This window comes from Anopheles moucheti, chromosome 2, assembly GCF_943734755.1.
Source record: "Anopheles moucheti chromosome 2, idAnoMoucSN_F20_07, whole genome shotgun sequence".
Lineage (NCBI taxonomy): Eukaryota > Metazoa > Arthropoda > Insecta > Diptera > Culicidae > Anopheles > Anopheles moucheti.
In genome coordinates, this window is record NC_069140.1 from 31426085 (window position 1) to 31441813 (window position 15729).

Here is a 15729-nt window from a genome sequence, read left to right on the forward strand (position 1 = left end):
CTAGTTAGGGGGGAATTGTTTAATTGCTAATTTTTCCCTGTTTACAGTGAGACAATCACATAGCAATGTTCTGTAAGTGAACTGATTCGTACGTGCAATGATTGTGTACTACTAGCCAAGTACCAGCAGTCAATCACGGCCAGCGTCATTACGACGTCGGTCGCTAAGACTCGTTCCTCGTGATCGTGCAAAAACAACTTTGCTGCCGCACAGGAGGAGTACTCGATGTCCAATTATCAACAAAAACATGTAGCAAGAGAGAAATGGAATACTAAAAAGCTACTTCAACCACTACTGGTCGGCTCGATTAACGAGTCCACGCGTATGCGATCGCAACGCATCAAAGAACAAAGATCCGGAGAGCCATCCACTGCAAAGATCACCTGGCACAATTCTGTAAGGTAGTCGCAAAAAGGTATTTTCTTTCTCCGCATAGCTCCTAAACATGGAAGATGGTATTAATTAATGCCGTACGCATTATACACATACCCCCGGCGAGTTTTTACACGATACTTGAACAAACAACGCAGATATGATCATGATCTTGAGGAAATGTGCGAAATGGATTACTTAAGGTTCAACCTCGATCACTAGAGGACTTTCAAAGGTGAACAATATGTTCTCAACTCCTCCCACAACTAAGTATGTAAGTACACATTTAAAATACTTCTTCCACGGGGTTGCCGTGCATTTCACAATTTTAGAGATAAAAAACAACCTCAACAAGCGAACGACGACAAATCACACCACATATAAACGATCGGCTCAAGGATCTTTTGACCAGAGCGGTCTAGCTGGAAGTTTTCAACCAGGACGAAGATATATTCATTTTTTCGTAAGACATATCTTTTTAAAAACCGCCCACCACAAAATATATCATGAACTTTCCCTTCTACCATGGCACTATTTAATCCTACTAGTGAACTGTTTATTTTTATGCAGTTTCAAATCTACCCTTGGAGTACCTGCTTGGGCATGGACGTTGGCATTCGGCATTTTTGAGGCATGATTAGTAACGGATAAAGTATTAATGCAATTTATACATTGCCATCTCCGGATATGCGAGAGTTACAGATTTCACATGCGAATTTAATTCTTTTGCATTTACTATCACATTCAGGCTTTAATTTTATGATGCTCCCAAACTATCATCTCAGGAAAGAAAGCCTTCGTTTTACCGTCTGATTCTGTTGAAATGAATTTAATCGGTGTTAATTCAGCGAATACTGGGTTGTATAATGCCAAATGTCCAAAGCTCATTCTAGTGAACATGGGTTCAATTGTATCTTACAAGTATTAAAGCAAAAACTCCTTACCTACGAAACTATTTTCTCATTCATAAACATGTTTTTATTAACTACTTTTTATCTTTCTTTTATAAATTCGATTCTTTACTGGGACAGTGCTACTATTAATGTACTTTGATCTCTCTTTTAGTGCCAGAGAAGCTTTGTGGGAACATATCTGTGAAAACCGTTTATGTTTTCGGTTAATTAACTAAATATGCTAAAAACTATGTCAGGTAAGCGTGTCATATCCGATTCATAAAATATGAGTCAAACTTTGGATCATCGACGGGGGATAAAGCGGAACGGTCTCGTCAACCAGGCGTGGTAAATATACAAGGGTGTTTGTTTAACTTTAACCATTGATATAATATATTATTACTATATGTTAAGTATGATTTCGCTATGCTCAAATGAAAACGAAAGATTCCATGGTGTTTCGATTAATGTTCATCGAACTCCGCAGTACTGTAAAAATAAGTGATTGTGATATATAACTCCATAACACTTTCGACAGCTCACAATAAATGCCATTCCTTTAAGCCAGAGTCAGTTCGCGAAGGCGGGTGTACAGAGTACCGGATCAATTGGTGCGCAGTGTGAATAATTGGATATGAAAAGACACCCGAAGCCGCCCATCTGTTGTATCTGACAGATGGGCCGGGAATGTTGAATAAAATTATCAAACTGGCGTGTCTCAGTTCTTCGAGAAGCAAAAGGCGTAACGCTTGGACTGTAAATGACTGTGGATCAATATTCGAAAAGATGGTGGAGTACTACCACCCACATTACTCTTTTAGAACGAGGATTCGGTCGGTTTGGAAACATTCAGGCCGTCATTTACATTCTAACCGCATTTGTTTCTAGGGAACAAAAGGCACGCCGTTTGTGAAAAATCGAAATTTACTGACTTGTTTATTTTCTTGCTATATTTCAACCGCCCAACCAATCCACTGGTGTTCCGTTGCAATGATGTCCGAATCTCTGTTGTGGCTAATTGGATCTCCTGTTCGTTGTTCGAATCGTCTTCTACATTTGGGCTGTGTTGCCATCGTCGATGCCAATGTGTGCTTGCTCATTTGGGCGATTTCTGTATTCCGTGCGTTGGATTTTCACACATTTATTCTACCCTTTTTGGTGGCTTTTGGTTGAACTCCCAAAGATACGTTCGACGATGAGCGATACTATCAGTCGATAACACCTACACCGGCTTTGCCTGTACCGGCCACCATCCAGGCGGTTGCGCCGGCCACTGCAGTCACGACCGTGATCACTAGCGACAATTCGTTCCAGTCGGAGTACATCCCGGTGCCGAGAGGAGACGAGCGATACGAGTTTGCGGCGAGTATGATGCCGCGAGATACACGTATGTACGAGCCGAGCGGACTTGTTCCGTCGTCAGGAGGACCCATCGGTGTCGGTGGTGCCGGTGATGCGAGCGCAGGTGGCGGCGGTAGCCTGTCAAATGCTGGTCCACCGCCACCGGTCGTACCGCTGTCATACCGAGGGGACGAGCGGCATTACTATCCGGTGGTCAGTACCATTACCAGCTCATACCTGCTCGACAATCGACAGTACGAGCAGTCCCTAAATTCACCGTCGATGATGCACGATCGGCTTTATCAACCGACCACGCACACCATTACCAGTGGAATGTTATACAACGAGCGCTCACATTACGAAACGGCCACCATTGCGGCAGTGGGCGGTGCAGGTCCACCTCCGCCACATCTGTCCAACATAACAAACAATAGCGATTGTCATGCGGTGGATATTATGATGCGCTCCGACGCATCTGTTGCGGCAGCTGCGGCGGCTGCCGCAGCCGGCATTGAGCATGCGGAAGCGTCCTGGCGTGCCGAGATGATGGAGCGCCAGGACGAGATAGATCGGCAGTATTTGGTGTTGTTACCGCGCGAGGACAAGATCGAACCACAGGACGATCTTTGAACGACGGACCGGGGGTTAGCCGCTTCCCAGATGTTCTAACACCGGTCAGCGATACTCCCATCACGTTCACTAAGGAAGAATACACCAATGCAGACATACAAAAAAATCGGAAGAGAACGACAAACTACTATCTACAACTAGTGCTTTCATCGAACGGTCGATTGTTGCCCAGAGATTGCCTTATTTCCTGTAAATGAATGCAGTGCAGAACTGGACAGAGAGAAGACTGCCCTGGGGACGAATAGAGGTGGAACCTCGAGTGTGGATGCGTGTATGGATGGAGCGAGAGTTTCTCAATAAGCAAGATAAAGGTCAATTTTTGTAGCATGAAATACTCCAATCATCAGTTGCCTGAAGGGAGAGAATATGAAACAGAGGATGCTCTCGAACGTACTTTCTTCGCCCGTTTTGAATCGTGGACGTAGGGCTTCAGAAGTGTAGAGCATGTTATTCCCACGATATGTTAAAAGACGTTTTTTGTAGTAAACGAATGTTCAAGCAATTTATAGACTAGAAAGCCGTTAGTACCAACTCGGTAAAGAGTATATTCACGCGATGAATGATAGAAAAAATGTGAGCGCGGACGACATGAACCTAATGGTCAGTAACAACCCTCGATAATTATTACCAGGTTCTGTGAGAATCTTTTGGTCCGGATCGGGAGATTCTTAAAATTATGGCTTTAAAGACAACGCGAAGAGGCAAGTTGAAACAGCATATGATAACAAATGGTAGCAATATATACAATAACCCTTACAACGAGGTGTACGGCCGAACACGGAAGTTTAAGCAAACGGTTTAAAGGGATGAAGATATTCATCCACTAATTACCATTATTCTAAATCGTATTGATAAGAAATGGGGCTGAGAGAGCGATAACCGTAACAAAGTAAGGAACACAGAACATTGATAAATGATTCTATAGGCGTAAGCAATAACAAACAGATTTGTACGTTGATTGTTTTGGACGTTTTCTTTAATTTGTTTTTATAAGATTTCATTAGGACAATAATTACGAAAGCGAATATGATAGTAGATCTTAGTAATAGAGAACCGAGAGAGAGATAGAGTAAGCCAGGGTTGACGGGTGACAGTGTGACTAACAGATAAACCAATATAACCTATTACTAATATTGGGTTACCAAAGCTCCATAAACCCCCCCATCCCGGGGGTGGGGAAAACAAAACGCAGAAAACTCTATACCCCTAGCGTGTTCTATATAGTACGTACGTAAAAAGGCAACTAATGGATTAGCACTATATAGGGCAATATTAACAAACCCCTCTCCCCCCACACATTGTTATCACCACTAGATGAAACATTGGAGAGAATGCAATTTGCAAGAATAACACGAATGAAACGTAAAATCAACTATATTAAGAATTTATATTGAACAACAATAACTGGCCTTAAACATATAAACTATATTTACAAAAAAGGACAAAACAAAACAATTTGAATGCTAACTATTTAAGCAAACAAAAACACTGTGGTGCGTACGCTCTGCGCGTCCCTGTTACCGATTAGGCAGGAACTTTGTAAGACTACTACTTCATTAGGCTCTATTTGAAAAAAAAAACAGTCACGTGAAAACGAAACGGGAAAGTGAGTAAACTCGCAGTAACGTTTAACTTTTGGCAAGAGATTGAATGGCAATGAAGAGGTGGGACTCGATCCGGGATAGTAATTTGTACATAAGATATATATGAAATTTTCTTACGCATGCGTTCGTACAAGCTATACTACTTATCACACATTTTTGTAGTGTGTTGAAAGAGGAAAACGTTCTTTATATATACCAATTTCAGACAAAACCAAACTCATGAAGCGTTTCAAACCAACTCGAAATAGAACACGAACCCAACCTTCCCCCCCTTAACTGATATAGCCAAACAGTTTCTCACTTACGTATTTATCTTAAAACCAAACGTTATCTGTATTTGATACTAATATCTTTCTGCTATTAATACTGCGAAAAACTTATTACTCTATATCCTATCTCCTTATTATTGCTCTTTAAAACTGCTTAACGGATTAATCATAATGTTACTCAAAATACTCCAATCGATTACTAAAACGATCATGAAAAAAACATGCAGCAAAACACGATCATGGACATCCATCACACTTCTGCACGGAAATCAAAAGTCATTGCGTGTTTTATTTTTACACAAAACGTTAGTGGATTTTTTCAAGTACATACACACACGAGTTCCAATAGGTTTGCGTTAACATCGCGATAGAAATTAAAATTGCATAACAGTGAGCAAAACCAACCAAACACGCATAAGAGAACTAGAAAGTGAACACGCTTATTTAGCGAGGGGGAAAAATGCGCAATGAACTGATAAATGTTTGCTGAACTTCATCGAGAGCGTACAGGGCCTTACCGATACGTATTATCGGCTCAAACTCTATGTACTGTGTTATTGAAACTTTCGCATTAATTATAACCCAAGTTGCAGTGGAGCAATACCCTCAAAAAGGACGGTTTTTGTCATTCACTCAGCTGTGTAATGTTTACCAATGTTCTTTGAACTCCGCTGGGAGGGTGCACACCAACGGTGTACAATCCCATGAAGCAATGCCACATTTGCTTATTACCGACAATGGCAAAGATTGATCTTGATTAGATTGGCTTCGATAGCCTTTTCTTTATTAGAAGTCCCCTTTACTTGGGTTTGTCAAGTTGATCAGACAAATTTACGGTTGATAACGTTTTGTTGCTAAACACCACGATTGTTTGTTACGGTTTGATTAGCGAACCAAAAAAATAACAACGTACAATAACGTGAATGCATAATGTTGTTTAGGGAAATTTAAGATTGATTTCAGTTGAATTGTATTTGAAAGTAGAACAGGATTTGAAATTAAAAAAAGAGTCCGAAAGCTTTGACTTCATTGAAGCTTCTGCAATTATTTGTTGTACACCTGAGCAGTTACCACCAAAGGAAGTTTTATTAACCCCACAGCACCGTAATATTCGTAGAACACAGCGCAGTGTAAGTAAAATGACCATTAATCGGCCGCCCAAAAATGCCGTTTACGACGAGACGGGCGAGTACATCGAGAACAGCAATAAAATATACAGGAACCCGGGACTCACACCGAGCAGTCACACTCTAGCGTTCAAAACAACCATTAACGAATGAGTTATCGAAACCAAGTAGTGATATTTAGACGATTATATAACAAATTAACCCTTTATATACTGAATTCAACGATAGGGATATCTCTTATGATAGACACAATTACTAGTTTTGAAGCGAGTGAAGACAGTAACAAAAAAACAAAAACCCCTTAAAAAATCAAGCGAGTTAGTAGTGTATTACCCACAAAAGGGAAAGAAGACAGAAAAACACACGCCTTCCAATATTCTATAAGCAAAAGCTGACGTTAGTCTTCATTTTTTCTCTTTTTACATAGATCATAGTCTAGAACGGTGAACCCCGTTGGTAGTTTTCGAGGTTAGTGCGTTGACTTTAAAGCCGGTTAGAAATGTAACTGCGATCAACACGTGTGCTTACGCGCGGGGTCCGTTAAATGATGCCCCCTGTTGGCAAAAGGTAAAAATGTATGAGATACAAAAAAAAACAAAGGCTCTTCACAACCGACAAGCCAAAAGCCTGCTCTCTCTCTTTCGAAGTGGAAGAGGATATTATTATGAAACAATTGGCTATAATGGGCAATTAGGTGTACTACCAAGCAATAACTTTATACGATGATATTTGCAAGGCCAGGTGATTAGGCGAAGGTAGAAAAGCAAAGAAAAAAAAAGAGTTCAAAATCAAATGCTGTTAGAATTTACTTCACCGGTTAGGTGTGTGCAGCGGACTTACCTTTATATATTTACCACTGAAACTAAGGGATGGAATATACAGTACCCTCTGAAAAGGATAATAATTGTCGAACTCTGTTGCCGCCACGGGCAACAACAACTTAACATAAAAATACGTATTTTTGTGCCCGTCGGGAGGGGAGGTGGTGTGTGTTACAGTACTAGGAGCGTAATAATAATTGCTTGCACGAGAACACAGAACTCTACGGCTAATCGAGATACGTGCGACGGGTGCTCGCTAGTGGTTGGGGTAGTACTTTCCCCTAGCGTGACGGTTTAAAATATTGACAGGTAGGAAAGGACAAACTGATCGAGAATAACCAAGACGCAAAGACGCCTAATTGTTGAAAGTAAATGGCAGGGTAAAACAGGCGTTCAAAACATGACAGAGGGGTAATATTCGACAGCAAGGTCTTACTTTTGTGGAAATCGGGTAAAACCCCGGTTAGATCGCGTGGTGGTAAGCGTTAGGAGCAGTGTGATAAAAATGAATACAAGGCCATACACGACCAGTGGCAGTGTGTGTAAGGGGTAAAAGGAAAAGAATATAATAGTCAATTAACCATTTGGTAGCAGAATGAGGGGGGTGTAACCATAATGGCCATTTTACAGATGGCGGCCCAGTTTAAATCGCGCTTAGAATTAAAACCGACTCTCTAGTGAGCGTTACTACACATAACTATTGGTGCAAAGTATACACTTTTTCAAATATAACAAATATGCTACAGGTAGCGGGCAAGCATGTTAAAAGAGAGATAAAGAGAGAGACAGGCAGAGAGATGATACTAGATCATAACGCTTGTTACCAGCACACGCAACAGCTGGATCAGCGCCTAAAAACTAGGAACACATTAACACTAAAAGGTGAATGATGATCGTATCGATCAGTACCACGTGTGTTACAGCACCGTGCGGAACGATACCTGCCTATTCCTGACAAAAAAAAGCACGATCATTTTTTTCTCATGCGACGACGGCATGCTGTTGAAGGTTGAAAACATTCATTAGATCTGCATTTTCAGTAACCATTTTGCTACTACTACACCCCCTTTCTGTCATTCGCTTTTAGTGGCCTTCCGCACACTAATCGATACTTCAACGAATCCGTTAATATTTCTTGTATGCGCACCAACGCAAAACGCCACAATAATGATGCGTTTGATTCGTTTGAGAATCGTAGCAACCTGTTTTTCCCCACCCAACAGGTTAGGCTGATTACTGCAATATTGTTTCTTTTTATGGTCGTGTTTTGGCCTTAAAGCTTGTTGTTTGAATATTTTCCTATCTCCACGCCCTGTCCCTTCCCCCTCCACTCATTTTCTTCCAGCGGGCCATGAAGTTAGCAAACAACATTAAACACAGCAGCACAATATGGACAAGCAAAGAACAGCATTGAACACGTGTAACTATAAAAAGTGCCTTTTGAATGTATTGTTATTAGAACTTTTTAGCACACACACACACACTGGTCCTATTTCGATCGGTTGTTATCGTCGTGTTGTCGTCGTCGTCGTCGTCCCTTTTTCTGCTGCATCCAATAGTCGCCATTACAGCGAGTTTGGTGTGCTATGTGTCATTTAAAATCAAAAAAGCAGTTTGAAAAGTTTTGATAGGTTAATTTCGTTTTGTGTGCATATGTTGTGTGATACCAGCACCGTGTGTGGCGCGAGAGTTTCGGTTTGTGTTTTTGATCAGCTACACACACACACGAGCAACGGTTAAAAGGTCCTTATTTTGTTGTTGAATCATTTCAATGCTTCCCCTAGACTTTATTATTAACCTGTTTTTTCCCCATCGAATGTTTTGTGCAAACACTGTGTCTCACTTTATACTATGGTATTTAGAGAAAATGGGGGTGTCACACCAGCAGTGTAAGGATGCTTGTTAAATAGTTTTATTTACCTTTTTGGTCCTTTAGTTAGTTGAATGGAAGTAGACTGTAAGCTAAGCTGAAACAGCATTCATAGATATACTAGGATAACAACCAAGCGATCGTGTGTCGCACACGAAAGAAGGAAGAAAGGGAATACATGTAAGGTGCTCCGTCGAGAAGCGATGTGTTGCCAAAGGCACCAAAACGGTACGGAATATGTGGTAGGAAGATCCCGGGAGGGTAAATGGGTAGTGCAACATGCAACGAATATGAAATTTGATACACTTCTAACGTTAGTTTACTCTTCTTCTCTCGCCCTATGCTATTGTTGCTCTTAGGTCTCTAACGAGAATTCTATGCGTTCGAAGCGTTGCCTCGATTAGATCATGAGTAAAAATCCAAAGACAAAATTCGAAAACATCACGCCAAAGTGTGCAAAATTGTGAAAAATTGACGTCATGCAAAAACGTTGAGGAACCATCGAAACTTGTACTCTCTTTACCATTTCCATTCACGGGGTTACTTTCTTGTAATGCAGCGTACATTTTCGCTCTTGTACCAGCATAGACAATTCTGCCTGTAGAGGAAATATCCGTACCCTTTCCCATTACATTGCTTAGAACAAAAATGGTCACAAAAGACTTGTACACTATTATTGCGCTTCAGATTAAAAAAAATGAAACACACAACACACACGATGTATCATCAAACTCTTTATCTATTGTATGATTTTCTTATGCTAGTGCTTCACATAAATACATTTCAAAGAAAACAGACGTGTTAATTGTATTTTAGCGTTCTTTTAGTGAAAAGAAATGAGAATTGTGTCTGTTTACAGAAGCAAAACATTTGTGCTCTGTTTGCAAACAACGCACCACCCCACTAATCACTCGATAACGGATTTGTTTCTAGTATTTTCAAAAATTCGAACATGAAGTTTCGAACAAGCTTGACAGCTTGCCTATAATCAGCTTGGTGATACTTGACACGCGGCATGTTATTTATGAACCTTGTCTGCCGGCACGATAACAAAAGGCTACACATTGCACAGTTTCCGCGAGAATGCAAGATATTTCGGAACGAATTTTAAAGCATATAGCAGATCATGGCGAAGTGGATACGCTTAATCTTGCAGTGATTTTTGGAGAAGATCATCAGAAGGTCGTTGGTGGTGTGAAAAGCATCGAGGCGACCGGCGAGCTGATCCAGTGCGTAACAAGCACACGTAAATGCTGGAAGCTCACTGCCGAAGGACGTGACATTCTGGAACATGGTAGCCACGAAGCAAACGTTTTTAAGGCGGTCCCGCAGGCTGGAATACCGCAAGCAGAGCTGATGAAAGTGAGTAGACACTATCTGTATGTATTACTAATCAATAACCCGGTATTCCTTGTTTGGTGTACTCCGTACAGTGTGGAGGGAAGAACCCGAAAGCCGGCTTCAGCAAGGCGATGTCAAACGGTTGGATATTCATTGACAAGTCCGGTGGTGCACCATTGGTTCGCCGCAAGGTGGACACAATTGAGGACGAAGTCCTGGCGCACGTGAACGCCATTGCCGCAGGCAATGAGTCTGGTGTTCCAGATAGTGTTAAAAATGAGTATAAGAAGCGTAAGATCCTAGAGGAAAGTGTGACGAAAAGTTTCGTACTCTCGAAAGGGCCCGAATTTGCGACCACTCTGAAGAAACTGGAAACGGATCTCACCGTCGAGATGTTGGCTAGCGGTTTGTGGAAGGATTTGAAGTTTAAGGCGTACAACTTTGACGCACTGGGTGCACCACCTGGACGCGGCCAACTCCATCCACTGATGAAGGTGCGCACCGAGTTCCGGCAGATATTCCTCGAGATGGGTTTCTCCGAAATGCCGACGAATAATTTTGTCGAGTCGTGTTTTTGGAACTTCGACGCACTCTACGTGCCGCAGCAACATCCGGCCCGTGATCAGCAGGATACGTTCTTCGTGTCCCACCCAAAGGTGAGCGACAAGTTCCCGTTGGCGCTGGTGGAAAGTGTGCGTGAGTCGCACGAGGGCGGTGTTGATGGTTCGATTGGATATCGATACGACTGGAAACTGGATGAAAGTCGTAAGAACGTTCTGCGCACTCATACGACCGGTGTGAGCGCCAGGATGCTGTATAAGGTGGCTCACCAGCCCGGCGGTTTCAAGCCGGTGAAATATTTCAGCATTGACAAGGTGTTCCGTAACGAAACTTTAGACGCAACCCATTTGGCGGAGTTCCATCAGGTGGAAGGAGTCGTGGCGGACTACGGTATAACGTTGGGTGATCTGATCGGTACGTTCAATGCGTTCTTCAACAAGCTCGGCATTACGGAGCTGGAGTATAAACCGACATTTAACCCATACACCGAACCATCGATGGAAATCTTTTGCTTCCATCCCGGGTTGCAGCGATGGATCGAGGTCGGTAATTCGGGAGTGTTCCGTCCGGAAATGCTCATTCCGCTCGGTGTACCGAAGGAGGTGAACGTAATCGCCTGGGGGCTGTCTCTCGAACGACCCACGATGATCAAGTACGGTCTGAACAATATACGTGATCTTATTGGGCCGAAGGTGGATTTGAAGATGGTGCAGGACGGTCCAATCTGTCGTATGAATTGTTAATTTAAAGATTGCGCGACAAATATACTTTAATATCTATTCAATGCTGCTGCATGCGGTTCTTTCATGTACTATTTTCGGATAAGAATAAGTTTACCAGTGATATGTGAAATTATAATTTATCCTCATATTAATAATCTCTAAATGTGAAATGTTATGTCGACTTTGTCGCTACACCAACCATTACCACCGAACCGGAAGCCAAGTTGAAAGTATTGAATATTTTCCTCCCCATTCCAAAACGTGTGCGTTACATGCTTTTTTATTTCGTAGGTTTAATAACCTCGAACTTGAAGCCATTTTTGCTTAGTTGTTCGATTAAGCTCGTTTTAGCGTATGCTGCACCGGGCGGATATACGCCACCACTGAAACAATAAGGGTAAACTATAGTACGAGCACAAAATGAACTTATTTTCTGTTCCCTTCCGAGACAGATACTTACGCTCCGGGCATTTTATCACTTTCCCGCAAAATAGTAAGAGCCGATAAAATTAATGAAACGCAGGTTGCTCCATAACCGGGATTGGTACCAGACACTTTCGTGACGATCTTCTTCGTTGGGGGGCTTTTGAACTGATCTGTTGGTTCGAGTAGCTTCTCATCCTTATCCCAACCTTCGCCCCGGAAGTAGATCGCAAACTGTGCATTTTCCATTGACTTTTCCGATGGGCCCTCGTGCGATGCGTAGCCGAGCGTGAATAATTTTGGGAACTTGAGGTCGAAATTTAAAATGTTAAACAATGATTTTAAACAATTGTTTTAAATTGAACGGCGAACAGTACATACCTTCAGTAGCATTTGACGACCAAATTTGAAACGGCACATAATCGCGAACACAGCTGCAACAAATGCCACTCCCAGCACTTGTAACATCGATCTGAAACGAACAAACAGTGATAATTAATGAATAATGAACAAAAATAATGAAAACTATACATACTCGAATGCAACATAGGCTTTCATCTGAATCGGGCGTTTTTTTTCAGCATCGTAGAAGTGGCGTTGGGAACGCATCACAACTGAACGGTCGGAACCAGGGAATGGTACCGCCCACCAACCATTCAAAAAGCTTGCTTTATGCACCACCATACGATCCTTCAGGCGTGGTTGGAAGTTTGGCAAACGTGTCTTGTACAGTTTCGTGCGCAACGGTCTCAGCTCATTGGCGTGGGCCAAACCATAAATCGCCGATTCCCAAGTGCCATAGTGCAGTACTGCACCACCGTCGTGCGGAATCTTCGACGTTACCTGCAGATAGGTTTCGACCGAGTTGACAACACCGTCAAACTCACGCTCGAGAAAAACGGTACCGAGATCGGCCGGGATCGAATCAAACCCACAGGCTGAAACGACGTAAACGCCCCGTTCCTGGGCCTGCTGATGATACTCTAGCTGCATCCGTTCCATGTACTGTGGTTCACCACTCACGTCCACATGGTGCGTGCCGGCTTCGATGCATGCTTTCACAACTGGTTCACCATAGAACCGGTATGGACCGCTGCAATTAATCACGACTTTGCACTGTTCGGCCATCTGCTTTAGCGATGCATTATCTTTCAGGTCAGCCGTAATTATTGGCACCTCGGAAAGGTCTTTGTCAGCCTTCTTCTCAATCTCAGCGATCGTCTGACGGAGCTTCTCCCGGTTGCGGCCCGCAACACCCCATCGAAGTCCTTCCAATAGCTTGATGCCTTCGAAGATGGTATATTTGCCGGTGAATCCACTTGCACCGAAAATGATAACGTCCAACCTGTCTTCCTTCTGTTGCTCCATTACTGCAATTGTTGTGTTCACTGGCAGACTGGATAGAAATAAAATAAATACACAACAATATAAATTTCACGGCCTTCTACGCTTTCGACAACGTTCTTTTTATGTAGGCGCACGCCAAGTAACTAACATGAGAAAACGCGATGAATTTATTGGCGAAAACAATGCGATCCAGACGACTATGTGCCGTTACACATGCACATATGAGTATGTAAATGGGTTGCATGGCATTCAACAGACCATGGCGGGTAACACGAATCGCGTAATGTGCAATCGCGTTCGAACAGTCGTTTCCATTCATGGGAACGACGCCTGCAAGGCACCATGTAATAATACATAACATGAATGTGGTGGAGGAACGTTAAAACGATTTTTTTATTCTCTTGAGTTTGCTGACTCACGGTTGAGTAGGCTTTGGATTAAGGAAATGAGCAGGTTTTTTCTTCCTGCCACGACGTTCTCGACCACAAGTGTTCTTCTAAACCGCGAGATTTTTTGTTGCTATGATCTCATTCCATATGGCTCAATGAAATTGAATAGCGCGTCATCGACGAATCGAGTTGGTGTGCTTTGAATAAACAATTTGCAATACACCGCCGGATTACGTTATGCTGCAGGAATGTTTCAAAAACCGGTAGTTTAAATTTAATGCACTTCAGTATGATCAATATAACTGAACGATGCATCTTTAATAAACATACACCCTCAAGTACAAATCGTATGTATCATCCCATTTCTTAACACAAGACAACGCAAATATGTTCTCCATCTCGTTATACGCATTGGAGCCATTTTTTAAATGGATCCCTACAGCAAATGAATACAGTAAAACTTCTGGTGGCGCGGACAATGCAACATATCGCAGCTCAGCACTAGGATATAGATAATCAAAAACACAAATCTGTACCACGAAAAATCCACCAGAAGTCGTGTGTAGGTTTAATCTGTTGAAACCCACAGCAAAATCATTTGGTGGCTCTCGAAGTTGACCTCCGACACTGCGTAACCGGCTTACGTGATTTTGGGGTGCGGAAATCGATCAGCATGATTTACAGGAACAAGTTCACACCCGACCGGACTTTGCACTCGATGATTATCGCTATACTTTTCCTAATCACCTATTGCGATTAGGATAAACAACGCTGCAATCTTTACTTACCAATTATCGCGCAAACGGCAACCGGTTATATGATTTGCGATTTTAGTATAATCGCCGCTTTATAGGAAACTGCCACAAACCTGGATTTGACAGTTAGCAAGGAACAGGTACTGGTACAGTGTATTTACGACGAATGTCATGTTTTTAGGGGACCATTTTGAATGCGGTTTGACATTTCATGATTCGTTCATTTCGTGGTTGTTCTCGGAATAAATTCCATCATCAAAGAACATCGATATTTAAAGACTCTTATAAGGAAGAATAAATCCTCAAGGAAGTATTAATACGTCAATAGTTTGTTTTAGCAGGTTTAGAGTCCTATATCCAGTTAAAGTTACTTTACGAATCAGGCGAGATACAGTTCAATCTCTTATGTCAAACGGTAACGGGAAAGGTAGTGTTTTCTGCATGGTATAGCCTGAATCCTTTCACAAGAAATGTGAATGATAAAACGACACAGCACATACACACTCGCGCAAAGGATTTCGTCTGGTCTGGATCACTTATTTTTCTCGTCTCCAATAAGTAAATTTTTGTCATAGTGCAGCAGCTAGTGGATTTCATGAAAAGCGTCGTACGATTAAAATCACTGTGACGACTGCTAGCAGTTGTCTGTTGTCTGGAAAGTTTGCATCGACGGTAAAGCGAACAGAACAGTTCTCGTTCGGTGTTGAACTACGACGACGACGGCGACAGGGGGCAAGTTCTTCGCAGTTCTTTTTTTCTTTTCTCGATCCGTCGAAGCAGAAGTAGCAGAAAATTGGCTGTGCTCAGAAATATTCAGTGAACAGTTTCGGCGCGTGTTTCGGGACCTGTTTGGTGATACATCGCTAGTGAGAAGAGTGGAGCAATTTTTGTGATCAGCGGCCATTGGCGTGTGCAAAATGTGTAAGTTCAGGTTAAGGGTTTCCAGGGAGTAAATTGATTCACACTTCTGAGACCGTGCGAGGTAGCTGCAAATAGTGTAGGAGCGGGGCGTCCTGTTGTCATTTTGTTATTGCTAGATTTTGGTTTCTTTCGATTTATTGTATATTTCGCAAATCTGATACGAATGTAAATCGTGCTAAATAACTAAAATTGATTGTGCGTATGTGTGCTCATAGAACGACAACCCCAACGAAAGCAAGAAAAACTGTTCTGGGCAAAAGCAGTCATCGCAGTTGGCTAGAAGGAAGTTGAAAAAAGGCACTTTTGCATGCCAGAACGAATCTCTATCCCATCTGCCCTTGCT

At 42.3% G+C, this 15729-nt stretch overlaps 2 protein-coding genes across 2 annotated transcripts; one reads left to right on the top strand and one right to left on the bottom strand.

Moving 5' to 3' along the window:
- Nucleotides 1-9977: 9977 nt before the first annotated feature.
- Nucleotides 9978-11691, top strand: LOC128305307 (phenylalanine--tRNA ligase alpha subunit). The gene is made up of 2 exons (XM_053042692.1): nucleotides 9978-10289; nucleotides 10361-11691. Exons 1-2 carry the CDS (start codon nucleotides 10011-10013, stop codon nucleotides 11570-11572), a joined length of 1491 nt encoding a protein of 496 aa, XP_052898652.1. The 5' UTR covers nucleotides 9978-10010; the 3' UTR covers nucleotides 11573-11691.
- Nucleotides 11679-14506, bottom strand: LOC128305316 (saccharopine dehydrogenase-like oxidoreductase). The gene is made up of 5 exons (XM_053042705.1): nucleotides 14499-14506; nucleotides 12510-13370; nucleotides 12356-12446; nucleotides 12012-12280; nucleotides 11679-11934 (listed from the first exon to the last, which is right to left on the bottom strand). Exons 2-5 carry the CDS (start codon nucleotides 13340-13342, stop codon nucleotides 11832-11834), a joined length of 1296 nt encoding a protein of 431 aa, XP_052898665.1. The 5' UTR covers nucleotides 13343-13370; nucleotides 14499-14506; the 3' UTR covers nucleotides 11679-11831.
- Nucleotides 14507-15729: the final 1223 nt, after the last annotated feature.

Excerpts from the sequence above, each read along its gene's own strand:
- LOC128305307 (XM_053042692.1), top strand. The coding sequence starts at position 10,011 with ATGCAAGATATTTCGGAACGAATTTTAAAGCATATAGCAGATCATGGC. Across the intron at positions 10,290-10,360 it reads CGCAAGCAGAGCTGATGAAA|TGTGGAGGGAAGAACCCGAA; the intron begins GTGAGTAGACAC and ends TACTCCGTACAG.
- LOC128305316 (XM_053042705.1), bottom strand. The coding sequence starts at position 13,342 with ATGGAGCAACAGAAGGAAGACAGGTTGGACGTTATCATTTTCGGTGCA. Across the intron at positions 12,281-12,355 it reads GTCGTCAAATGCTACTGAAG|TTCCCAAAATTATTCACGCT; the intron begins GTATGTACTGTT and ends TTCGACCTCAAG. Across the intron at positions 11,935-12,011 it reads AGTGATAAAATGCCCGGAGC|TGGTGGCGTATATCCGCCCG; the intron begins GTAAGTATCTGT and ends TTATTGTTTCAG.